Here is a 27,128-nt window from a genome sequence, read left to right as displayed (position 1 = left end):
AAAACCATTGGAGTGTGTAATTGTTGAAAGTTTGTTGAATTGGAGAGAGAAGATGATGTGGAGTGTTGGGAAGAGAAAAAGTGGGGTAGAAAAGGGTTAAACAAAACATTTTTTGTTTAACCATTTTATATGGTCTTAGTTTTCCCTTCTGCTATGTTTGGTTGGAGGGAGAGGAAAGGAAAGGGAAGAAAAATGCGGAAATCGAGGAGTGAACTTGGACTAAGGTTCAGTCCAAGTTCACTCCTCGATTTCCGTGTTTTCCTTCCCTTTCCTTTCCTCTCCCTCCAACCAAACAAAGTTGCCTCGTGTTACAGTCTGACTCATCAATAAATTTATACTTTGTAGTAATTTTCCTATGTTTTATGACCCATAAATTGTACCTGTTTGTTACTGACAGATTGGTTATCTACTCGAAAATTATATATTATAAATTGATGTGAACTTACATTGAATAGCGATTGAACTTCCAAAATAGCATACAAATTGCATTCAAGAGGATTTAGAGCCCTTCAAAAAGCATCATCTTGGGGAGAAGTTAGCCCAATGTTGGCAACAGATTTACTCCACATACATTTACAGCTGAATCAAGTCTCAATTTTCAAGTAGTTTGACCAAGCATAAAAAATCTGTACAACCTTTAATTGAACACACTTCAAATAGCATCCATACAATCCAACCACAGAGAAAGATTAAATGCCAATATACAAATGCACCGAAAAACCAAAAATCAATAGCAAATTCCAATTGGAGACTCGACTCTAATAAAGTAAAGAATTTACTTTAGAGAAAGATCAAAAATCCACACTGCATTAGAACGAATACATATTAAACCATAGAGTTGTTTAAATATTTACAGTTGATTATTCAATATACTTAATTATGGAGCAAATGGAGTTGTGAAACTCGGCACCAACATCTCAATGAGCATTTCCTGAAACCCTTTTGTATGTATATCTCTCAGCAATCCAGAGATACACCACGAAGTTGAGCAAGCTCAGAATGGTCAAAAGCCAGTAAAAGTAGTCAGGATGACCCCTATTCATGTTATCTGGAATCCAACAAGACTTCCATTGCTTGTTGTGACTTTTGTTACGATAATACCAAGCAAAGTGCTCACATAATTTCCCAAGGCCTTAGTTGTGAGTGACAGAGCAGAACACAAACTTCTCATATCATCAGGCGCCTCACCATAGAAGAACTCCATCTGACCAATGTAAGTGAAAACCTCAGCAGCTCCTATAAGAAAATATTGAGGGATTTGCCAAAAGATTGAAAAGGGAATGGTCTCAAGATCATAGTAGTTGTTTTTCCTCACTATGTCGAGGCGAATAACCTCTAAATGCCGGCAACGATCATGGATATGATGGAGATGACGAGGCCAATGCCGATTCTTTGAAGTTGCGTGAGTCCTTGTTCATTGCCCGTGAACCTTCTCGCATAGGGGACGATGATGCGGTCGTACACTGGAGCCCAGAAGATGACACTGAGAGTGTCAAAGAGGGAGAGGGATGCTGATGGAATTTTGAAGTGAGGGCCAATGTGCTGGTCCATTGTGTTGCCTTGTAACACAAACATGGTGCCTATTTGACTGTATACAGTTGCAAAGGCAATCAGTGATGCCCAAACTGGGAGCAAGCGTATAAAAGACTTGAGCTCCTCAACTTGTGTTGCTGTGCAGAGTCTCCATGGGTTTGGCAGATCCTTCATGCTGTCAAAATAAAATGGAATGGATTGGAACTTAAGTCATCCAATTAAGAGATTGTGACATATACTTTTTAGATACTCTAACAATCAATATCATTCATTTGAATCAGAATAGCATATGAAGATTTCCTTTTCACCACTGATGTCTAAAAGTTAATGCAAACATGATTTTGATAACTCACTTTAATTTAGTAGTGTGTTCAAGTTTGCAAATCCCCTTGATGTTAGATTCGGCATCAGCTGTCTCATAAAGAAGAGACTCATTCTCCGGCACTTGGACTTTAGGTTTCCTTGATGCTGCAACTATAACTTGACAAATCCTGGTAAGGGGGCTTCCTCCAGGAAGTTGAAGTCTATACCATCGACTACCGATGAAGAAAAATATAATTGCAATGACCATTGCAACTGCAGGTACTCCAAAACCCCATCCCCAACCAACATTCATCTGAATCCAAACTAACACAGAGGAAGCGATAAGTGCGCCAATGTTGATTGAGAAGTAAAACCAATTGAAGAAAGAGCTCTTCTTTTTCCTCTCAGTTTCATCATTGTCATCAAATTGGTTAGCGCCAAAAGATGACACACATGGTTTGATACCACCAGCTCCAAGAGCAATCAAGTAGAGTGCTATAAAGCAAGCTGCAGTTTGTCCTGACGTTGGACTGCAACTATCAGCGTCACATGAAGGCTTTAGACCAGGAACAATAGCTGAAAATGTTAAAAGTGCCACTCCCTGCAAAGTAAACAAACAATCACAATTAACAGGGCTAATCCTCCTACAATTTTATCCTTTGATTTCTGAGAATCATGTTCTGAAACACAGTTCAGGTATAACTTCGATTGAAATTTCTAGAAAATTTCAAATGCAATAAATGAGAGAAAAGATAAAGTGAAGACTATAAGATGAAATGAAACTAGAGCCAAGATAATATACATGCTGATAGGGACAAATGTAATAGGACTGGGGAAATATGGAGGGTGTACACTAGAATAAACAAACAGAAAAGTTAGTAGTTAGGAGGGAAGTTAGACAGTTAACAGTGTGGTTAGGGAAAGCTGTTAGTCCAATTGTAGAAGGAATAGGTATCTTAGGGAAAATTAGTTTGTACCTAGCTTTTGCATGGTGCAAAGGAGATCCACTCCTTGAACAATATTGACCAATAAAATAGACCATACGTTATTTCGCCTTCTTTCTCAAAACTCATCACTTTGTGCTTAGTTTTTTGAAGTTCACCTCCTCTTCTTAAAATTGTATCCTCGTTGTTTTGTAGTTCGAAACAAACAATTATGAAAGGAAATCAATTGACAAGATGACTATAGGAAAAAAAAAAAAATGCACTGAAGCTTTGGATTATGATTGGGAGTAATACAATAAGTGAAGAGACAGACAAAATTAACAATGAAGAATTAAAAAAAGAAGGTTCTAGTGTCTAACAACTGGCCTGATCCTTGTTGACTAGGAACCTCATACATTAAAAAATGAACACAGATTGAAAAGAGTGCAGATTTGGCCAAACGACTACAGAAAAAAGAAGAAAAGTGCACTAAAGAAGAAAAGTGAACTGAAACTTTGGATTATGCTTGAGACTTGAGAGTAATACAATAAGTAAAGACAAAATTTACAATAAACAATTAAAATAAAGAAGGTTTTAGTGTCTAACAACTGGAGTGATCCTTGTTGACTAGGAAACATAGACATTAATATATGAACACAGATTGAGAAGAGTGCAGATTTTTTGCCCTCAACAAACAAGAAAGTTTTTCTTTTCAAATGAACTTACAATGACATAGATAGTTGTCCCAAGTATGAATCTGCTAAAAAGGCACCAAACAATGGTGTGAGGTAGCATGTCCCTGACCAGGTTGTGACATTTTTTGCAGCAGTTGCATTTCCTTGGTGGAAGCGTTCCTAGAGATAGTTCACTAGGTTTATACTCACGGCCGGCCCTTGGCCTGTGCAAGCAGGCCCACAGCCCAGGGCCTCCAAAAAGAAGGGGCCTCAAAAAAAATTCTCATTAAACTTTCCCCTAAAATAAAATTTAGTTATAATAATTAATGTTCAAGATGTTATTAATGACTTGAGCTAGTCTAGTGGTTAGTAATTGTGTATGTTACTTAGGTCGCGTTGCTTGACGGGTTGCAAGAGGTCAATTGCCAAACGAACCAACATAATGGTTCTGATGAAATTTCGAACGTTAAAATTATTAGGGGTCCATTTTTATTATTTTTCCCGAGCCTTCAAAATGTCTGGACCGGCCCTGTTCATACTGATGCGGTGATGCCATAGTATGCCAATCTTTTGCAACATTCATTTCCTGTCACAACATTTTGTTTAGCATTTTAGGGAGATCAAATTCTATTTATATAGGAATGTGTATGAAAGAATCGAATACCAAGAATAAAGTGGCATGCTCTCCAATTTTCAGTCTCTTTCTTGTTGGCAGGTTGTTTTTTGATGTTGATTGTTCCATCTTTTGTATACAAGTCATCTTCTTCTTCTTCTTCCGCGTCATCTATATTCTATAGTATACAAGTCATCAGCCATAGTATGCTTTGAGTTTTATCATGACGTAGGAATTGGAAAGGGAGGCTAGCTGATCAAAACAATATATTTGAGTAGTTAAACCCCAATCAGAAAGCCTAATAAACATGTAATGATATCACAAGCACAAAAAATACATGCCGAGAGTCAATGCCACAAAAAAATACACAAAAGAGAGAAAAAGGTCTAAAAACATATTAAAATTTCAACTAAAAGATAAGGTAAAAGAAAAAAAGAGGAAATAATTGTTAAAAAAGTTTGGCTTAATACATGAAATTGTAAAGGGAATCAATTCCAGGGTCTGAAAAATTTTCGCATCAAATTGGGTCCCTAAGAATTTTTTTTTAATTCAATTAAGGTCAAATGCTGCCAGACCTCAATTTTGTCCTAGTTATCAATTACACGTGGCATTTTTTAATTAAAAAAATATAAAACTTTATTTTTTAATTCCAACTCATTTATTTAAGCAGAAAAAAATTTAAAAACTTAATAAATCCCTAATTTAAATTAATTGTAAATTAATACTAATCTCTAATTAATCATCTCAGCTCTAATTAAGCAAAATATTCATAATTTATTTTCTTCTTCTTTTAAATGTTCATCTCCTTCTTCACGCAGCAAAAAACTATTCAACCCTAAATCCAAAACACGTTCTTCATCCTTCTCCTTCACCAAACCCTTCTACTTTCTTCATCTTTCTCCTTCACACAACAAAAAAGCAAATTACAAAAAGTGATAACTAGGAAGAAGTAACGCAACAACTACAGAAGAAAAAAGACAAGCAAGGAATTAGCAAAAACACATCTAACTAAGATTTAAACAAAGACGGAAGAGCCTAGAGCCTTCATAATGCATCATCAGCTTTCCTTGATTATAACAACCTATCCATTGCTCCAACCAACCGACAGCAACAGAGCAAGCCAAAGCACAGTCCTGAAAAAACCAGATAAACAAGCTGCAACAGTAGAAACTAAACAGCTAGTTTTCATAATTAATTCCTAATTATATTATCTCAGCCCCAATTAAGCCTTAATTAACTCATCTTAGCCCTAATTAACTCATCTCAGCTCCAATTAAGACCCAAACCCCAAACCCCACCTGCAAAAACCACCAACCCAGAATCAAACCAAAAGCATCACTAATTATTCATAAATTCTGATTGTCGAAGGAATGTTCATGGATGCGACGACGATGAAGCTTTGCTCTAGAGAGAGAAAGCGAACACGAGTAAGAGAGAGAAGGAGAAAGAGAAGAGGAGAAGGGTTTGGAACAATGGAATCGAAACCCAGAATCCATAATCTTACTCAGTGGTGGTGGAGATCGGAGGAGGAGGCGTTGATGTCGAGGTAGAAGCCAGCGACGGTGGTGGCGGGATCACTCTCCTTCCCTTCTTCCTTCTCTTCTGCGTTCTTCTTCCTTCTCTTGCAGCTTTTTCCCCTTCCAGATTAGGTTAGTTAGGTTTAGTTTTAAGGTTTAATTAGAATAGGTTTTATTTTTATTGAAATGAGATGGAATTAAAAATAAATAAATAACATTAGTTTCTAATTAAAGAAAAAAGATAAAAGCCACATAAATTAAGTTTTGGAATTTTTCAATTAAAAAAAAATTAAAATGCCGCGTGGAAAAGCTGAGTAGGCTACACTTCAGCATCAGACACACTTTGTCCTTAATTGAATTAAAAATTTTTCTTAGAGACCCAATTTGATGCGAAAAATTTTCAAGCCCTGGAATTGATTCCCTTTACAATTTCAGGGACCTTCTGATGTATTAAGCCAAAAAGTTTTGGTACATCTCACTTTTTCTATTTATTTCCACTCATTTTTCTTCTTTATCTCTCGGCATTCTCTATTACATTATATATCATATAACTTCTTCATATGTCATCTAATCGTAGGTGTAATTGATTTGTAAACATATCCATCCTTGTTCAAATCAATTTCAACCAGAAAAAGTTGTGGTAAACAAGACTCCATCAATAATGAATATTTGTTCCGGTCTAGAACTCCGGTCAGGGCTAAGCAATTAAACAACCAAAGTAGAATATGACAAAGTAGCAAAATGAGTAAAAAGTGTTGGATCCCCCACCGCTTGGGCGGTGTCCTCTTTATATATTATGAGGTTTTGACCCGTTTGGGTCATGGGTCGCCTGACCCAATAGTACAAATTCGGTAAGCCCACGAGATTACAAAAAGTCATTAGCCCAATAACAGTACACAAGCCCACAAGACACCTAATCTTAAAATCCCTTTTAAGGTGCAGCGTGTCTTTTAAGTAAGCCCAAAATACAATACTCAGCGCCCCTTAACATATAAAGCTAACAACATTAAACTTAGATAACTGTTACATGCAAAAGATGACACATAATAAACGACATAAACTTCGCCCTTGTAACAAGCAAAGGAAGCCTCGCCTTTTTCAATAAGCAAAAGAAGCTTCGCCCTTGTCGATTATCGCAGTTACTTCACCTGCTCTCTTTTTCAAAACTCTGACTGAGATCTTTTCCCGTCACTTCACTATCATATTCCTGTCAGAATTACAAACAAGATATGCAAATATTTTGAAACTTGAAACTATCAACTACACCTCATGATGAAACGGCGCCTGACAATTCCCCAAAACCCATATCCACTCAGCATTTAATTCCCACTGACATTTCTTTATCAAACAGCACAAAAGTAATAATTATTTAACTTAAACTCTACACACCCATTCATCTCTAGAAAACGTTTCGTAGGTAAAAATTGATGGACCATCAAGAGACACGTCTTGGAACTTACAACCTCTATTATAGGGTGAATCGACGCGCCTGCTCTTCACCACGCTATAAAGCTTGACCCTAAAAACCTTTTTCTTACCATCCTCTACTCTTCTTATTCCCCAGTAATTTTCTCTATACCTCCAAAGAACATTCGCTGCCTTGCCTCAAGTGCTTGAAGAATTTCTGGGAATTTCACCAGAAACACTTCCCATCTCCTTCCAGATCTTGTCATCTCTCTTCCTGGTAATCTCTTCTTCCCCTCAACTTTTATTCATCTTTTCTATTTTTCTCTATTTTTCATATCCTGTCTACTCCCGTTTCTCTTAAGCCCTTCCTCTGTTTAAACTTAAAATCACCCTATCACTTTCTGAAGATAAATAATTTTCCCCAAAACTTAGAACTTGTTTACCCAACCTACTTCACCACTTACTCATAGAAAACACCTACCTGACAAACCCCATTTCCTCTTAATTTTCAGGAAACCTTGCTCTAAAAAATGGTTGCAAAAAATCCTCGTAAATCACCTAAGAAACGTAAAGAGCCTCCAGCCGCTGACTCCTTATGGATCTCGCGGACAATTGCTACTAGATACAGCGACTTCCGCACTATCCCCAAAGTGATGGATTTGATAACCAAATATAATTTTAGGGCTGATGGTAATGACGCACATTTAGATATAGTTGCCTGCACCCCTGACGAACCCTGTTGTTTCGGTAAACCTGACCCGAATGGTAAAAATCACACTTACTTCTTTAAAACTATGTTCCAAGACCTTGAATACAAACTTCCCCTTCCTGACTTTACCTGCTCCAGCCTAACCTTAATGAACATCGCCCCTACCCAACTTTCCGCTAATGGTTGGGCTTACCTTCGCGCCTTTGAATTATTATGCATCTGCCTAGGCATAATACCAACCTGCAAAAAGTTTTTCTCCTTTTTTGAAACTACTGGAATGAAGGTGAAGGGCGAATATATTTCCTTGTCCTCTGCCAGGGGACGCTGAGTATTTACCCTCTTTAGAAGCAACTTTAAACACTGGAAGGCCAAGTTTTTCAAACTAAAAGAATCCGAACAAAGTAGAGATGTTTTCTACTTTGACGATGGAACCCCACGATTCCCCTTCTATTGGACTGATAAGCCCTAACTTATCCACAAAGTTCCCGAATCCTCTCTCAGCCCTGATGAAAAATATGAAGTTGATTTCTTGTCCACGATTCACTTGAACCTTTATGATTTCTATGAAGCATTCAAGAAAAGAAACTTAGCCCATTTTGTTGGTAAGAACATTTCTTCTTAACTTGATTCGCCCAAAAATTTATGCAAAATCCTAACTGTAATTTTCTTCTTTTGCATTTTTCAGCGAAGATGTCTCGCCTTTCCGAAGATGACATTCTCCGCTTTCGCCACGAGCAACAGGCGTTGAAGAAGAAGCAATCCCCTGCTAAGTCCCTGACCGAACCTGAAGGGAGTCACTCTGAGACTGAGAAGAATCCAGCCCAGAAAAGAAGAAAAAGAAATCAGAATTCTGAGAAGTCCGCCGAGAAAATCACCATACAAACTTCACTGGAAAAATTCGCCGCCAAAGGGGCGAATCAGTATGGTTCTTCCAGCGCTCCACCGCCCTCGTGGAAGTACGAACTGAAAGAGTTTGAGGATATGACTTCTGAGGAAGTCACCTCCTTATGGGATTCCCGAATCAACTTCAACTCCCTTGTGGAAACAAACCTTGTGTTTGAAGCTGATAAGGAAAAGATAAGAAAAATTGGGCTTCAGGAGGCCTATCAAGCTGTCATGACTAAGAGCTTGGAAATTGCTGCTATTTCCAAAATGATAGAAATTGAGTCCAACAGCTTTGATGGGCTTTCTAGCGCTAAGAAACTTGAAGATAAAGAAAAAGAGAATGAAAAACTGAAGTCCACCATGAAGTTGTTAGAAAAATCTAACAAGGCCAACGAGAAGAAAGCCGCAGATCTGGCTTTAGAACTTGAAAAATTGAAAAAGACTCTGGAAGAAGATGAAGCCTTACTAAATGCGAAAGAAGAAGAAACACAAAAAATGAAGGAAGAGGCGAACTCCTTGGCCTCAGAAAAACAAACTTTGAACAAGACTGTTGATGACCTCACTGCCGAAACGGCCTCTCTGAAAACCTCAATTCTGTCCCAACTTGAAACTGGCTTCAACAAAGGCAAAGAACAAATCTTGTTCCTCAATCCCGACATGCCTATCAAGACTGAAGGCATTGATCCTTATGCTAGGATTGTTGAAGGAAAATTAGTCACGCCCAACTTTGATGAAGAAGAAGAAGAAGAACAGGAAGAAGAAGAAGAAGAAGACAAGGACAACAACAACAACAACAACAAAGAGGGCGAAGGGGAAAGCAATTGACCCCTTCTTGAGAAAAGTTGAAATGTTGTCTTGTTCCCGTTGGTCTTATACCAAATGGTTGACTTAGTTTCTTGCTTTCTTACTTCTTGCATCTCCCGCTTTAATTTAAATGTAACGCCCCCCTTTAATATTAATGCAACAAAGTTTGAGTTTAAAATCTAAGTGTCATCCCTACACTATACTTTAATATCACCTCTCTTCATCTAAAATCTTCCCATTCCTTCTTAAAAGGCAATAACTCAATTACTAATTTAAAGGTTATTGTGTTCTCTAAACTTAAAGTACTGCACCAATAGTATGAGAATATGAAAATAATTTACTGCGAAAATACCTTTCGTCTGGATTCGTTTATCCGCAAAGAGTTGGTCTTAACCATCTGTCTACTTTATAAAAAGGCATTAACGAATTCTTCCAAACTCGAAGCCCTGGGCTTATCAAAATTTTCTATTTCAAGAAAAATTGATTTTTCTTTAACAACTATTCTTTGAATTCATAAGGCCTTTGCAATTTTGAATTGAATAAAAAATAAAGGGATCAGAAGCGCAATTTGTTCTGATACAGAAATTTGCTCGCTTGGAGACTTTGTGCTTAAGTTGGACAAGCTTAATCCAAGTTAAGGCTTTGCTTATGAATTCGTGGCCAAACGCTCTAGTTTTAAGAGACTTACTCTTTCTCAATTGTCTGGAATCGCCCAATTGATAGACCTAAGTTGACAAGTAACTTAAATGCTAACAAAGCACTCAAGGAATTTTTAAAGGTTATGCCTCGGTAAAAACTCTCCCGCCCGGGGTAGAGAAAAGAGTGCATACCTGTTTTTTCATTAAAATTTAACATCATGCCTCGTTAAAAACTCTCCCTAATGGGTAGAGAAAAGAGTGCATGCTACTGAGTCTTACTAAACAACCACATAGTCTTGGCACTTAAACAGATACATGAACCACCAAACAAATAAACACGACGTAGTCTTTGAACAAAATAAAACACGCTGAAACGAAAGAAAACAGAACACGACTTTAACTGTAGTAATAGCGCAAGTGTTGCGCGTTCCATGCTCTTGGAACCCTGCGCCCGGATAACTCCTCCAAGTGGTAAGCCCCTTGTCCCAAATCTCGCAGAATTCTATATGGACCTTCCCAGTTAGGTGTTAACTTCGAATCAGCTGGACTCTTTGTCTTTCTGCGTAATACCAAATCGCCCACTTTCATTCTCCTAGGCACCACTCGAGTGTTATAACGCCTTTCCGACCTTTGTTTGACTGCAACCTCCCTTAAACGAACTTATGCTTTTACCTCATCTGCCAAGTTCAAATCCACTAGAACATTATCTCGATTCTGATTTTCCTCATATGTAGCCACTCGAAAAGTCATGTCTTGTATCTCTACTGGAATCATCGCATCAACTCCGTAAGTAAGCTTGAAAGGTGTTTCTCCAGTAGTGGATTGGGGTGTTGTGTTGTAAGCCCAAACCACTGTGATCAATTCATCAGCCCACAATCCCTTTGCTTCGCCCAATCTCTTCTTCACGCCATTCAAAATCATCTTGTTTGCTGCTTCCACCTGCCCATTAGATTGTGGGTGTTCCACTGAGGCGAACCTGTTCTCAATCCCCATCTCTGCACAAAAATCTCTGACCTTCCTGCTTGTAAACTGTGTTCCATTATCAGAAACAATGGTTGCTGGCACTCCAAATCTGCATATTATCTTCCTCCAATAAAATTTCTTAACCTTTTCAGCTGTGATCTTTGCCATTGACTCTGCTTCAATCCATTTCGTGAAATAATCCACTGCCACTAGAACAAACTTGACCTGTGCCCCCGCTGGAGTGAATGGACCCAAAATATCTACGCCCCACATCGCAAATGGTCACGAAGAACTCATTGAACTTAAGACTTCGGGAGGCGCCTTATGAAGATCAGCAAAAACTTGACACTTTTCACATTTCTTAACATATTCCATACAATCGCCCTTTAAAGTTGGCCAATAAAATCCTGCCCTCAACACCTTCGAAGCCAAAGATCTTCCCCCTATATGACTGGCGCAGACTTCCTCATGTACCTCAAACATAATTCTTTCTGCATCCTCTTTACTAACACATCTTAACAATGGAACTCCAACGCCCCTTTTGTAAAGTTGTCCACCCATCATTGTGTAGCGACTCGCCTCTCGAATCTGATCCTTCGAAAATAGAGCCAACTCTGATCCATCCGCTTCCAGACACATTCGAATTCTATCCATCCAATCTAGAGTTGCTCCGCCCGTTGCCATCACAACATCATCCTCCTTCGCACTTGGACCCTTCAAAGTCTCTTGAATCACAGACTTGTTGTTACCTGGTTTCTTTGTGCTTGCTAGTTTGGATAATATGTTAGCCCTTGTATTTTCCTCTCTTGGAACATGATTTACCTGAAACTTGTCCATCTGCTTCAACAATTCTTGAACCTTCACCAAATACTTAGCCAACTGAACATCCTTCGCCTGATAATTTCCCTTTATCTGATTTGCCACAAGCTGAGAATCAGTTTTTATAACGATACAGCGTACATTCATCTCCAAAGCAAGCCTCACCCCTGCTATTATTGCTTCATATTCCACTTGATTGTTGCTCGCCTTGAAATCAAACTTGAGAGATTGCTCAATAATTACTCCGCCTGGTCCCTCCAAAACTATACCAGCTCCACTTTCTTTTAAATTTGACGAACCATCAACAGAAAAAAACCATTCCACCTCTTCTGATATTCTTTCTTCTGGATACATTTCATTTACAAAATCTATTAAACCTTGTGCCTTTATTTGTCCCTTCTTCTCAAAAACTATACCAAATTCTGACAACTCGACAGCCCAAGAAACCATACGCCCTGCTAAATCAGGCTTTTGAAGTACTTGGCGTAGGGGAAAGTCAGTTTTGACTTTGATTTGAAAACCTTGAAAATAATGCCTCAACTTTCGGGCGGTGATAATCAAGGCTAGTGCAGCTTTTTCTATTTTTTGATATCTTGCCTCAGCCCCTTGTAAAGCATGGCTCACAAAATATATAATTCTCAACTCCTCTATACATTCTTGCAATAAGACAGAACTCACAGCATTATCTGATATGGAAATGAAAATTGACAACGGAATACCTGGAATTGGTTTTGACAATATAGGAGGCTTAGCTAGATGCTCCTTTAGAGTTTGGAAAGCCTGCTCGCACTCATCTTTCCATTGAAAAGCTTTGTTCTTCCTCAAACACTGAAAGAATGGAGCCGCCTTACTCCCTGAGCATGGTAAAAATCGTGACAAAGCCGCAATTCTTCCTGTTAACTTCTGTACTTCTTTCACTGATGTTGGGCTCTGCATTTCTAGAATCGCTTTGCACTTATCGAGATTAACTTCAATTCCTCTTCGAGTAATCATAAAGCCCAAAAACTTTCCACTCTGAATTCCAAAAGAGCATTTTTCCGGATTCAAACGCATGTTATGCTTCCTGATTTCTCCAAAAGCCTCAGCCAAATCCATACAATGACCACCCATTTCCTCTGATTTGACCACCATATCATCCACATATATTTCCATGTTACGCCCTACTTGCTTTTCAAAGACTCTGTCCATCAATCGCTGATAAGTTGCTCCTGCGTTCTTAAGCCCAAACGGCATGGTTTGATAGCAATAATTTGCCTGGTTTGTCATAAATGTTGTTTTCTCTTCATCTGGCGCATACATTCGAATTTGATGATAGCCCGAATACGCATCCATCAAACTCAACATTCCAAATTCCGAAGCCCGATCCACCAACTTATCTATGTTTGGCAGTGGATATGAATCATTTGGACAATGCTTGTTTAAATCCGTATAATCTGTGCACATTCGCCATTTTCCATTACTCTTCTTGACCATAACAACATTAGCCAACCAAGTAGGATACTTCACTTCCCTTATAAAACCTGCATCAATTAACTTGTGAGTTTCTGTCTTCACTGCCAGTGCTTTCTCTTCGCCCATTTTACGCTTCAACTGAGCAATTGGCTTCACACCAGGATTCAATGCCAATTTGTGGCAAATGAACTCTGGATCAATCCCTGGAAGATCTCGTGCACTCCAAGCAAATAAGTCCATGTTCTCAGCTAACAATTGCACCAGTCTGCTTTCCTGAATTGGAGTTAAGTTCACCCCAACTTTCAAAGTCCTTTCGCCCACTTTCACTGTCTTTGTTTCCTCTTCTGGAGTCATCTTGAAATCAGAAAAGCCATCTCTCGGGTCCAGACTAACCTCATCTTGATCAACATCAACCCCAAAAAATCTATGTCCCTCCTTCACTACTCTTTTCCCCATGTGACCATACTGCTTGAAACTGTCGGAATAGCATCTCCTAGCAACCACTTAATCGGACTTCAAAGTTCCAACTCCGCCCTTGTCCAATGGATACTTAACTGTTAAATGTCTTGTTGAAATAATCGCCCCAAGTTTGTTGAGCGATGGTCTTCCAATAAGCACATTATACGGCGATGTACACTGTACCACAAGAAACTTAATGGCAAAGGCTTTCTCATTTTTACCTTCACCAAACACGGTATTCAGCTCCACATACCCTCTAACAAATACTTTCTCACCTGAGAAACCAACTAGTGCCCCATCATATGGTAATAAATCAGTTTCTGTAAGCCCTAACTTTTCAAATGCATCACCATATATCAAATCTGCAGAACTCCCTTGATCCAACAGTACCCTCTCAATTTCATAATCAGCAACTTTTAACATCACCACAATGGGATCATCTTCATGAGGCTGAACTCCCTCAAAATCTCTAACAGTAAATGTAATATCGGGCTGATTGATTCCCCAGTTTCCCCAATCATTTGCGTAGACAGCATTAATGGAATGAACATACCTTTTTCTTGAAGAATTAGTCATACCTCCTCCTCGAAATCCTCCAAATATAGAATGAATACGCCCTTTAGTTTCACCTCTAGCTTGCTTCTTTGGTTCAGACTCTTCAATCTCCTTTCCTGTGTCATCACGCTTCGTTGAGGTTTCAGCTCCCTCTGACTCCTTTCGCCCATCCAGTTGACGCATGTAACCTGCCTTTATCAAAGCCTCAATTTCTTTCTTTAAGGTAAAGCAATCGTCTGTATTGTGTCCCGCGATTCGGTGGTACTCACACCATTTACTTCTGTCTACGTTGCCTGGTGGGCGTTTCGGTTGTTTAGGAAAACGAATCGTGTTAGCCTCCAAACACATGTGCAATGCTTCCGTTAAATTAACCGCAAGTGGGGTCGACCTGTCTTGTTGGTTTCTGGTCCACGTCATCGATTGTCCATAACCACGATTTCCATAGGGCTGAGCACGATTTCGAAAATTAGAGCGGTTATCGAAACGACTTGAATTATTGTAACTTCTCTCTCCTTTTGTAATTGCTCCGCCCGAACGCTGATCGTTTACCGCCGCCTTTTTCGAATCTGACTGTTGTTGTTGGCCAGTAACCGCTGCACTCTTGCGGTTTCTCTTTATGCGATCACTTTGCTCCTCCCGAATGAAACCTTGCACCTTGCTTCGCAACTCCGCCATTGTCTCCACGGGCTTACGACTCAAACTACTGTTTAAACTTCCTGATTGAAGGCCCAATTCAAAAGCTGCAATACAGATTTCAGACATTTTATCCTCCAAATGCACTGACAGTTGATTGAAACGCCCCATAAAGGATTGAAGGCTTTCATTATGCCTCTGTTGAAAATTAAACAAAGCTGCTGGAGTCACTTTCTGGGCGCGACTAGTTGAAAATTGGGACAGAAATTTTGCCGATAAATCCATGAACCCTGCAATTGAACGCGGTGGGAGCGTTGTAAACCAAGTCATGGCTGACTTCTTAAGTGTTTAAGGAAGCATTTTACACTTCAGAGCATCTGAAGTGCCCACAATAACCATTTTGGTGTTGAAATACACCAAATGATCCTTGGGGTCAGAATCTCCATAATAAGAATCAAGGACCAAAGTCTTCAAGTTATCTGGAACGGTTGAGTTTGCAATGTCTTCTGTGAACGGTTGAAAATCTACCACCATCTCTGCCATTCTACGATCGCCCTCATGCAAGCCCCGATCTTGATTAATTTCAGCAAGTTGAGTTTGCAGTTGTTGATTGTGTTGACGAAGATCAGTTAGATCAGCCATGATCTGTTGCAAAATGTCAGGCGGAACATTTTCATGGTTAACATGATTGTCCCTTCCGTTTGCTCCAGATCGATTCACCATTTTTAGTGAGTTTGAAGCCTAGGATTGAATTCCTCGGCCCCACGGTGGGCGCCAATGTTCCGGTCTAGAACTCCGGTCAGGGCTAAGCAATTAAACAACCAAAGTAGAATATGACAAATTTGTAAAATGAGTAAAAAGTGTTTGATCCCCCACCGCTTGGGCGGTGTCCTCTTTATATATTATGAGGTTTTGACCCATTTGGATCATAGGTCGCCTGATCCAATAGTACAAATTCGGTAAGCCCACGAGATTAAAAAAGTCATTAAGCCCAATAACAATACAATATCTATACCAAAAATACAAAGGAAAATGTAACAAAGAAAATTGTCAACTGAAACGCAAGAACGACCCGAGCATGCCACGTGTACTATTTTTATTTGTACCGTTATCCACCATCTTCTTCTTGTTCTTCTTCGCCTCAAACTCAGAGTTTTCCCTTCTCTCTGTTCACTTTACAATGGAGGAAAACATCTTTTCTTCTATCTCACAAATGTGACTTTGGAATATGAGTCAACCCAAGAAAAAGCCATATAAGTCCACAACAGCGCCAAATGAACCGAGGCTAGCATGCCACGTATCAAATAGCACTCACAAAATCCACGTATTTTCTGTTAAAATTCAAATTCAAAATACAGATATTGTTTTTTTTTAATCTCCACATGTTTGCCACCTCATCGCCGTCTTCGACTCTTCCCCTCTCTTACTCTCCTTTCTCCGAGTCACAAACTCACTTGTACGAACTCCGATTCCCCCGACTCCGAGTTGACTCCGCCGTCTCCGGTGTGAGGAAGAGTGTCAGTATGAATAACCTCTCACAGTACGAGCATCCTCAAGACGCCAACAATAACAACAGCCACAAAGATGTCCTCTCCCACGACGATGCCGGTCCTCCCAACTCCGGCAAGCCCCTTGACCGTGAGCGCAAGCGAGGTTTGATTAATCTCATGGATTTTCATGCTTTTGTACGTTTTCAATCTAGATGAAGTGTGTGTTATGGTTTTGGTGGATGATTGAATCGATTCATTGGATGTTGTTCAGGGGTACCGTGGACGGAGGCAGAGCACAACCTGTTCTTGGTGGGATTGCAGCAAGTTGAGAAAGGCGATTGGAGGGAAGTTTCTAGGAACTACGTCAAAACGCGAACTCCAACGCAGGTTGCAAGTCATGCTCAGAAGTACTTTATCCGGCAAAGTAACCCCAATCGCCGTCGCCGTAGATCCAGCCTCTTTGACATCATCAACGACACGGTAATTTCAACATCATATCCTCTATCTTGTTAATTTTATTCCATTTTTTCACCTTGTTTCAATTAATTTATCCAGCAATCTCTGTATAGAAAAACCGAGAATGCTTTTGAGTCTGAATTATTGTTCAATTAGTTTTATTCCTAATCAAACTGAGCAGTATGTTTACGGTCTTCTGTTACGGATATTGCATATTAGCTCGGCATCGACAAGCTCGATACCGAAGCTGAGGGACAACTGTTACGGGATTTCGAACAAATTAGACGTCTCGGCTCAATTAGAAAGTTTAGGTTGCCGAGATACTGAACAGGGACGAGCAAGTTCACCGATCGACATCACTCAGACAAAACTCTTATAGGAATATTTCCCACGCCGTCAGAGTTTCCGAGCAGGGGCAAATGAAATAAAAATTTCATTCCAGTGTTTGGGTATTTTATGACGGAGCGGAACAAAGTTACCACTCCATTGTTTGGATAGTGAATGGAGCAGAATGAGTTATAACTTTTTATTCCTATATTACCCTTGTTTTAAAACAAGAGAGTATCATAATATACTTGACATTTAAATGTAAAAAACAAGACATGCTAAAAAGCAATTGAAGAAAAAAACAATAGGAGGGAACTAAAATGAAGAGATTCAATGGAATGGGATGGTATCTATCTCACTCATTTCCATCCCATCTCATCCTTCATTAACTTACCAAACAACAGAACATAAAAATATTTTGTCTCATCCCATACCCCACTCCCTACGAATCCAAACATAGCCTAAGTTAGAGCACCGCTTTTAAAGGGAAAAAAATGCTAAAGGAAGCATGGTGAATATTATGAGTCAGTTGGTAGTAACATTTGCTTTCGTAATTAATTGATTAATAATCATAAGAACTTCGAAATTTGTTGTGAATTGAAAAAAAAATGCTAGTCTCAAACCTCATTTTTACGTCAATAGCATAAATTCTTTTTGGTTAACACTGCGCCCTTTGATATTTTATTTTTCAATTTTAGGAAAAGATCTACGATGTGTTTTTGAGTTTTCGAGGAGAAGACAGTCGCGCAAAGTTCATTTCACATCTATATACCTCTCTTCAAAATGCTGGGATTTATGTTTTCAGAGACGATGATGAGATTAAACGGGGAGATATCGTCTCAGACTCACTAATGGATGCTATCAGCAAATCTAGAATTTCTATAGTGGTTTTGTCAAAACATTATGCTAATTCAAAATGGTGTATGCTAGAGCTGCTTGACATAATGAAACATCGCAGAACCACAGGGCTGGTGGTTGTTCCGGTGTTCTATGAGGTAGATCCGTCAGATGTGCGTCATCAGACAGGTCAGTTTGGAAAAGCTTTTGAAGATCTTATAACAACAATCTCAGTGGATGAACAAGACAGTGTGAGGAATTGGAGGACAGCACTTCTTGAAGTTGGTGGCGTAGCAGGTGTTGTCATCATAAATTCCAGGTACTTTAATTTTAATTTAGAATCTGTGTACTTAGTGTGGGAAAATTTACACATACTGCCTGTAGATTTAAAATGAATAAATAAAATTTGATATATAAATATCAAAGTATAATTTTGAAATTTAGAATACAAATATAATCTATTACTAGTTTGACGAGAGATGCTTTCTTCTGGTGGTATTTCTGGAAAAGAAGCAACCAGAATGCAAAATGGTGGGATTTTGTGAAGGCTTTACAGAAGAAATTCCAACCATAAATGGATCCTGACACACCAGTATATGTTCATGATTCTGGAGAGGACGAAAGCCGAAGGAAAAATGAAGTCTTGGAAATACAAGAGAAGGTCATCGAGTAGAATAAAAAGCAGAGATGACAGAGACCACAGTAGTGGCGGAGAAATGCTTAACCTTTGAGATGCAAAGACCTAATCTAGAAGCAGAGGTTGTAAGAAGAGGTGATGGGGTGAGTCTTGGATCCCGGTGGGGAAAGCATCGGAAGATCCATCAACAACCAAAGACGATGAAGAGACGCAAGTCTCTGAATAAAGAAGGGCAGCCAAGACAGAGGAATGGTATGTGGGTTAAATTTCTTTCAAGGATCAAGCATCTTCTACCACAGGCACTGAACAGACTGCAACACTTTCCATGTTAAGTGTTAGAGTCTAATCATTCCCTAATTACATTCTATACTTATTTGTCCCTTATTGCGTCGCCTTCTTGATCTTTTGACCCTAATCATGGGCGCTGTTGTAGGCCTTCCTTTGTTGCCTCTCGACTGGTCTACCCTCGTCATGCTTCATAATGATCAACGCTTGTTAAGGAAAAGGACCGCTCCTCATGGATGATCTGTCTCCCTCCTCAACGTGGAGTTATCAGCTGACATTGAAGCTTAGCCTTCTTTCCACACTAGTACCTCAGATGAGCCAAATATGACCAACCAGTCCTGGGATAATTCTTAACTAGTTAATAGGTGCATACTTGGGTACTGCTAAAAAATGTTTAATTTTCTTAAATAAATTTTACTATATATGTGCGCGCGTGCAGGTGCATTTGTGTTCTCAGTTAATTATCCTCTTCTTTTGATATCACCACAGTTCGTAAAATGGTAATTTATTTGTTTGCGCGTACTTATTCTAGGCTCATATTTTACAGAAATGAAAGTGAGGATATCATGAAAGTTGTGGAAGATGTTGCTGATTTGCTAGGCAAGACAGACTTATTTGTTGCTGAGCACCCAGTGGGGGTAGAAGCTCGCATTCAAGATGTCATTCAACTATTGAAAAGCCAACAATCCAAAGATCCTCTACTACTTGGGATATGGGGGATGGGAGGATTGGGTAAAACAACCATTGCCAAAGGCGTGTATAATAAAATTCGTCGTGATTTTGAGGCCAAGAGCTTCCTCCTAAATGTTAGGGAAGTTTGCGAACAAAATGATGGCTTAGTTACTTTACAACAGAAGCTTCTTTCTGATATCTACAAAACAACCAAGATAAAGATAGATAATGTTGAATCAGGAAGAGTGGAATTGAAGAGAAGACTTAGCCAAAAGAAAATATTTCTTGTGCTCGACGATGTCAATAAATTGGACCAACTAAGTGCGTTGTGTGGAAGTCGTGAATGGTTTGGCCAAGGAAGTAGAATTATCATCACAACAAGAGATGTAAATATTGTTAAAAAGGAATTTGGAGTTGAAATTGTATATAGAATAAAAGAAATGAACGACAAGGAATCTCTTGAGCTGTTTAGTTGGCATGCATTTAAGCAACCAAGTCCTGAAGATGGTTTTGCTGATCTTTCTAGCGATGTAGTTAAATACTGCGGGGGGTTGCCGCTAGCTCTTCAAGTAATTGGGTCCTTTTTGTTGACTAGGAGGAGGATAAAAGAGTGGAAGAGTGTACTGGAGAAACTAAAAATGATTCCCAATAATGAAGTGATGGAGAAGCTTAGAATAAGTTTTGATGGTTTAAGTGATGATGATATTAAAGAAATATTCCTTGATATAGCTTTCTTCTTTATTGGGATGGACCAAAATGATGTGATTGAGATATTAAATGACTGTGGGAATTTTGCAGAAATTGGAATAAGTGTCCTCGTACAACAATGCCTTGTAACTATTGATAGGAAGAACAGGATCGGAATGCATGATTTACTACGAGACATGGGAAGAGAAATTGTCCGCAAGAGATCAGCAGAAGGGGGCAAGGAGCCTAGTAGATTATGGCATTTTGAGGATGTGCGGCGTGTATTATCAAAATATGCTGTAAGAACTTATTGCATTTATGGTTTTTGTTTCTAATCTATCTAAAGTCAGATTGCTAAGTAAATCCAGTTTTTACCAACATTCAGTTGCTTGTCTTGTTTATCTCAATAATTAGGAAAATGGTGTTCTTGTGAATCTTTTTGTGCTGCATGGTTCCCAGTAACAGATTATGGGCTTCAAACCGTACAGTTGTATTCAGTTACTCTAGTAGATTTGTAACGACCATTTACCTATGATATGTGATTCATTTTTTCTGTTGATTTTGTTTCACAGAGAGCAGTGGATGTTCAGGGACTGACCTTGAAGTCTCCAGAAAAGGATACAACTTATAATTTGGATGCTAAAGCTTTCGAGAAGATGGATAAACTTAGATTGCTTCAACTTGCTGGCACACAACTTGATGGAGATTATAAGTATCTTTCAAGAGATCTCAGATGGCTTTGCTGGCATAGATTTCCTTTAAAATATACACCAGCAGACTTTCATCAACAAAGTTTAGTTGCCATTGACTTCAAATATTCCAATCTGGTACAAGTTTGGAAGAAGTCCCAGGTACAATTTATAATTCTTTTTTATATTCTTTAAAAGATAGAGTATGAATACTAATAGTGCATATTGATGCAACAAATCTTAGTGTCCTGTGTAATACTTCGACTTTATTAACTACGCTATAAACAAATGTTATGCGATGATTTGGAAATTTGATAGGCTTGTTGGAAACTGGGGTTCTAGGCCAAAATTATGATTATGTTTTCACAGTCATTGATTTTAAATATCTATCTTTGAAATAGTTTCATAAATATTAAGATGAAACCTGTCATTCAAAATTTCGAATGTACAGACCATCATTTTTATTCCTAAAAGATATTATTTAGTATTAAGATGAATAACATCATTTTCATCCTGGAAACGAAAACTGTTCTTGATGTTAAATATGGTCTACACTGATAGTTTCTTTTCTTGGGGGGATAACAATTATATCTGTATTAATTGCAGTGACTAAAATGAGAAATACACATATCTTATATGCACATTTTAAACCGCCGACGTTTTGAATGATGTTTTTTTTTTCTTCATATATTTTTCTGTGCTGCTTTCTCTAACATACGTTTCAAATTTCTTTCTGCCAGATGCTGAGGAAGCTGAAATTTCTCAATCTCAGTCATTCTCCTAACTTGAGACAAACTCCAGACTTTTCAAACTTACCAAATCTTGAAAAGTTAGTACTAAAAGATTGTACCAGTTTGTCTTCAATTTCTCCTTCTATTGGAAATCTCAATGAACTGCTTCTTATAAATTTGAAAAACTGTACAAGCCTTCGTCAACTTCCAAGAAGCATCTATAAGTTGAAGTCATTAAAAACCCTCATTTTGTCTGGGTGTTCAAAAATTGACAAGTTGGAAGAGGATATGGAACAAATGGTATCTTTAACCACCCTGGTTGCAGATAACACTGCTATAATAAGAGTTCCATTTGCTGTAGTGAGATTAAAAAGCATTGGATATATTTCTTTGTGCGGCTATGAAGGATTCTCACGTGATGTATTTCCTTCAATTATACAGTCTTGGATGTCTCCAGCTAATAATACTTTATCCCAATTTGAAACATCTGTTGTGGGCATGTCATGTGTTGATCTCTTGGATGAACAGAAAAGCAGTTTCTATGGTCTATTATATGCTCTAAAAGGTCTTGAGAAGCTTCAACGCCTTTGGGTGAAATGTGACTCAGAAGTTCAGCTGAATCAAAGTGTAGAAAGAATTTTGGATACACTAAAATACACAAATTGTGCCGAATTAGAAGATACCCCAAGCACATCTCAAGTCTCAAACAATAATTCTTCTTTCATTGATTGTCCAAGTCATGTTCGCATTTCAGCCTCAAACAATGCCTTGACGTCTCTTTTGATACAAATGGGAATGAACTGCAACCTCACCAATATTCTGAAAGAAATCATTTTACAGGTTAACTCTCCTTTTTACACACACTACCATTGCCTTATAATGTGCTTTTAAATTTAGACATACATATGAGTTTATGCTTTATACATATTAAGTATATGGAATTAGAGATAAAAAAAACTAACCTAGCTCCCATTTGAATAGAGTTTGTTAACCCCATTTTTCACTCCCAATTTTTGGGGTAAGTATATTTTTAGACCCAAAAATTCTTAAATCGTTCATTTCAGTTCATCATTTTTTTAAAAACCCGACTTTAGTTCCTCATTTTTATTTTGAAATAGATTCACCTTAGTCATAACACATGTTTTGATATTCAATTTTCCTAATAATCTTATATGGAAAATATGTATCTGGTAATTAATTTAAATAAGTTATAGTATCAATGTGTTAAATAATTTAAATTTATATATGCATGTTCACTGTACAGAAAATGTCTCCCATTGGGTCGGGTTTACTTCCCAGCAACAACTATCCTGATTGGTTAACATTCAAAAGTGAATGTTCTTCTGTAACTTTTGAAGTCCCTCACGTGGATGGGCGTAACTTGAAGACAATCATGTGCATTGTCTATTCTTCTTCCCCAGACAAAATCACATCAGTAGGCCTGAAAAATGTGTTGGTGATAAATTGCACAAAAAACACCATCCAGCTCTATAAGAAAGATGCATTAGACTCCTTTAGTGAAGAGGAGTGGCAGAAAGTAGTATCAAATATAGAACCAGGTAACAAAGTGAAGGTGGTTGTTGTTTTTGAGAACGGCTTCATTGTGAAGAAGACAACAATTTATCTCATATATGATGAACCAATTGGCAAAAAAACAGTAACTTACCATGAGCCAGATCAGAATGTTGTTATTTCTGGTGGTGATGCAAATGTAAGTAATAATAGTCTAAACTTATACACATTCTATATGATTTTTTTTTCTTTCTGTATTGCCATTCTAGCAGGATTTAAGAACTGAATTGGAACTGTGAAACAGTTGTCAGTTATCTCATAAATCTGGTAATATATGTTGGACACAATGAACTTCTAGAATGATTTAAAATGTTGCACATTTGAACTTCATTTTTTTTTTCTAGTAGAATTATTCCATTCATGAAATCATCCCTTTCTCTTTGTTTGTGGTTTTAGATATTTGGTAGACTCTTCTTTGTACTCGCTTCCCTTGTTAGAAGAATTTGCAAACCAAGAGGAGCAGAAACTGATTGAAGACAAGGGCAACAAGAAAAGGAGGAAAAAGCTGAAAACGGGCACTGTTCTTCCATGCCAAATTAACCCAAGGTGTGCCTTAAATCTTCATATCAAGTCCATGCTATGGTTTTCATGTCACCGTAGTTACTGTTTGTGTTTTACATTTCGTTGTGTGTCAAGTCCACTTATGCTGTATTTCTTTCGTTGATAAACTCATAAGTGTTGTTGGTATGTAGAATTTGTAATTTCTATGCTTGAAAATTTAACTATTACAGGATCTTTATATGTGTACTCGCAGTTAGACTGTGTAAAGTTGTAATCATATTGAGGATACATATTGGCACAAGGCTTCCTTTTATTTCTAGTGAAATGAAAGTAAGAGAGAATAAGTGCACTACAAGAAAATGTCTCATTAGTGTCGGACATTAGTCGGCGCTAAAGTAGTCAAAGCCTACACAAATGTACATTTAGCCTCAATGTTGAAGTCGACACTAACTATCTCGACACAGAAAATAAGTGTTGGGCTCAAATCTGAAGCTAGCCCACGCATGATTAGTTTATTTTTTGGTACATCGGAAAGAATAATTAGTTTTTCTTTAAAGGTATGAATATTAACCCATCATGATTATTGATTGATCCCAGTTTATTTTATGAAAGATGCAAATACCCATGATGTTTGATTCTGCATCAGCTGTCTCATAAAGAAGAGACTCATTCTCCGGCACTTGGACTTTAGGTTTCCTTGATGCTGCTACTATAACTTGACAAATCCTGGTAAGGGGGCTTCCTCCAGGAAGTTGAACTCTATACCATTGACTACCGATGAAGAAAAATATAATTGCAATGACCATTGCAACTGCAGGTACTCCAAAACCCCATCCCCAACCAACATTCATCTGAATCCAAACTAACACAGAGGAAGCTGAAACGCACCGTTTCAGTAAATGAGGGTAAAAAATATATATATATATATAAAAAAAGGGAAAAAAGAGACAGCAACGTAAAGGAGGGGAAATGGGTTGAATACCCATTATTTTCTTTCTCTGGTGCCCGAAACCTCACTTCCCCCTTCTGTTTCCATTCTTCTTCACCTCAAAATTCTCATTCTTCTCCTTTAATACTTTCATCTTCATCATTTATGTGCTATCATCAACTCAAAAACACAGATACCCATTATAGATTAAGTTTGGAAATTGAGTGATTTGAAGGTTACACATCTTCTGAGTTGGGTTCTTTAGGGTTCTTTGAGGTAAAGTCTACAACCCAAAAACTCTGAATTTTACTTTTGCAGCATGGGTGGATAGTGAGTACTGTCATAGCAGAGTAGAAAATCAAGAGTTTGATTTTTTCATGAGTTCTCTAAAACCCTATGTCTCATAAATTGGTGGTTTTTATCTAATCTCCTTGCTACCCATTATTGATGCTTAGATTCACAAGGAGGCGCTTTTCTTGGTCCAGCGGAGGGCACGGGAAGAGATTGAGCTTGCTCTTCATAGTTGTGAGTGTATAGTTTATAAAGTGGCAAGTTTTTACATTTAATTTTCATGGGAGAAGCACAAAACTATATTTTCAGTTCAAGCTCTTCATATATTATATCTTATGTCCATGAGTTTTATACCATGTTTTGAAGCACATGAACTAATTGGTGCCTAAGCTCAGTTTTGTTGTTGTTGCTGCAAACCTTTGGCTTTTGATCACTTGTGATGTTTTTTTTTTTTACTCTATGTGTTGTGACATTTAAGCTTTAAGTTTTTTTTTTAAGGATTTTAGAAGATTCAAGAATGTGATGTGATGACTATGTAAAAGTTTAGAAATTAAATTCATGAGAAGGAAAATGAAGCTTAATGATGTTTGGAATGTTAGTACATAATATATATATTTTTGGTATTTAAGCTGAACCTAAAACTATATTCTATTAAATCTTATGTTCGGAAAATAAGTGATGAATTCTGTTTTGGGAAACCGTTCGTCGCAACGAAGAGATAATGCGGCATATTAACCGTTCGTCGCAACGAAGAGATAATGCGACATATGTACCGTTCGTCGCAACGAAGAGATAATACGACCTATGCACTTTATGTCATAGTATAATACCGTTCGTCACAACGAAGAGATAATGTGACTGTGCAAATTCGTGCTTTATAGTAGCACACCGTTTGTCGCAACGAAGAGACAATGCGGTCTATATGCATATAGTTTATGGAGGTGATTGTTGTTGAATGGTGAAAGTTGAAGTTGTTTCCCAATTTTTATTATTCTATTTTTGAATTAAAAGCTTGTGGGAAAGCGTACTAAGCTTTCAGAAATATAAGAATGTACATGAGAATGTTGACTTAAAGTCCCTTATGTATATATACGGTTTGCCTAAGATCTGGTTTTAATGATCGTGCCTTAAGTGCTTCTCTTTTCCGCGCACTGTATTTATTATGCCTCACTAAGTCTTTGTGACTTACCCCTTTATTATTTCCATTTTTTTTTAGATTCACAAGCAGCGGTGTAGCGGATTTCTGGGATTGCTGAGTTACCCAGGAGTCATCACTTGTTTTTGGTATGCCTCCATTGTGCGGTGGCTATTATGTTCTTTTTGGTCGACTCTAGTATGACGCAGCCATAGGGATAGAGAGTCGTTTTCTTGTTTGAGTTGTAATTACTAAACTCACTATGTTAGCGTTTTGTTTGCTTTGTACTCTTGAGACCCTATGATGGATCCTATGATGGGTGCTATTTTATTATGATGTAATATCTGGCTATTAAGTTCCTAGATATATGCTATGACAGGTTTTCATCATTTGGATGATGTCGATGTTGAAAATACAAAGGAAACTCTGTCGAAATTTTAATAGAACTTGATACTTTGATTTATGCGTCCATAGTGTGGTCTTATCTTTAGGCTTGCCAGGCTAGTAGAGAGTTTGGTTGTTGCTAGTCTGTGCACCGGTCATGCACCTAGAGTGGGTCGTGATAGAAGCGATAAGTGCGCCAATGTTGATTGAGAAGTAAAACCAATTGAAGAAAGAGCTCTTGTTTTTCCTCTCAATTTCATCATTGTCATCAAATTGGTCAGCACCGAAAGACGAGACACATGGTTTGATACCACCAGTTCCAAGAGCAATCAAGTAGAGTGTTATAAAGCAAGCTGCAGTTTGTCCTGACGTTGGACTGCAACGATCAGCGTCACATGAAGGCTTTAGACCAGGCACAATAGCTGAAAATGTTAAAAGTGTCATTCCCTACAAAGTAAACAAACAATCACCATTAACAGGGCTAATCCTCCTACTATTTTATCCTTTGATTTCTGAGAATCATGTTCTGAAACACAGTTCAGGTATAACTTCGATTGAAATTTCTAGAAAATTTCAAATGCAATAAATGAGAGAAAAGATAAAGTGAAGACCGTAAGAT

At 38.1% G+C, this 27,128-nt stretch overlaps 2 protein-coding genes and 1 pseudogene across 3 annotated transcripts; 1 reads left to right on the top strand and 2 right to left on the bottom strand.

Annotated features, from left to right (window-relative positions):
* Positions 1-636: 636 nt before the first annotated feature.
* Positions 637-7,236, bottom strand: LOC130743964 (protein NRT1/ PTR FAMILY 8.1-like; annotated as a pseudogene).
* A 6,508-nt stretch (positions 7,237-13,744) lies between these two features.
* LOC130743963 (uncharacterized) lies at positions 13,745-15,610 on the bottom strand. Its single transcript, XM_057596169.1, has 3 exons — positions 15,284-15,610; positions 14,174-15,223; positions 13,745-14,032 (listed from the first exon to the last, which is right to left on the bottom strand). The coding sequence occupies exons 1-3, from the start codon at positions 15,608-15,610 to the stop codon at positions 13,745-13,747; spliced, it is 1,665 nt and encodes a 554-aa protein (XP_057452152.1).
* Positions 15,611-16,043: 433 nt separating this feature from the next.
* LOC130749340 (disease resistance protein RUN1-like) lies at positions 16,044-26,514 on the top strand. 2 transcript variants are annotated; one of them, XM_057602679.1, is made up of 10 exons: positions 16,045-16,540; positions 16,649-16,857; positions 17,859-18,316; positions 19,467-20,577; positions 20,851-21,129; positions 21,708-22,538; positions 22,963-23,409; positions 23,667-23,816; positions 25,155-25,224; positions 26,207-26,514. In XM_057602679.1, exons 1-8 carry the CDS (start codon positions 16,270-16,272, stop codon positions 23,742-23,744), a joined length of 3,684 nt encoding a protein of 1,227 aa, XP_057458662.1. In that variant the 5' UTR covers positions 16,045-16,269; the 3' UTR covers positions 23,745-23,816; positions 25,155-25,224; positions 26,207-26,514. The 2 variants fall into 2 exon arrangements, with proteins under 2 accessions (XP_057458663.1, XP_057458662.1); XM_057602680.1 differs by lacking the exon at positions 25,155-25,224 and having other exon boundaries at positions 16,044-16,540.
* The last annotated feature ends 614 nt before the right edge of the window (positions 26,515-27,128 follow it).

Source organism: Lotus japonicus, chromosome 3 (genome assembly GCF_012489685.1).
Source record: "Lotus japonicus ecotype B-129 chromosome 3, LjGifu_v1.2".
Classification (NCBI taxonomy): Eukaryota; Viridiplantae; Streptophyta; class Magnoliopsida; order Fabales; family Fabaceae; genus Lotus; species Lotus japonicus.
Note: the sequence above shows the minus strand (reverse complement) of the source record. Positions and strands in the feature narration are given on the sequence as shown.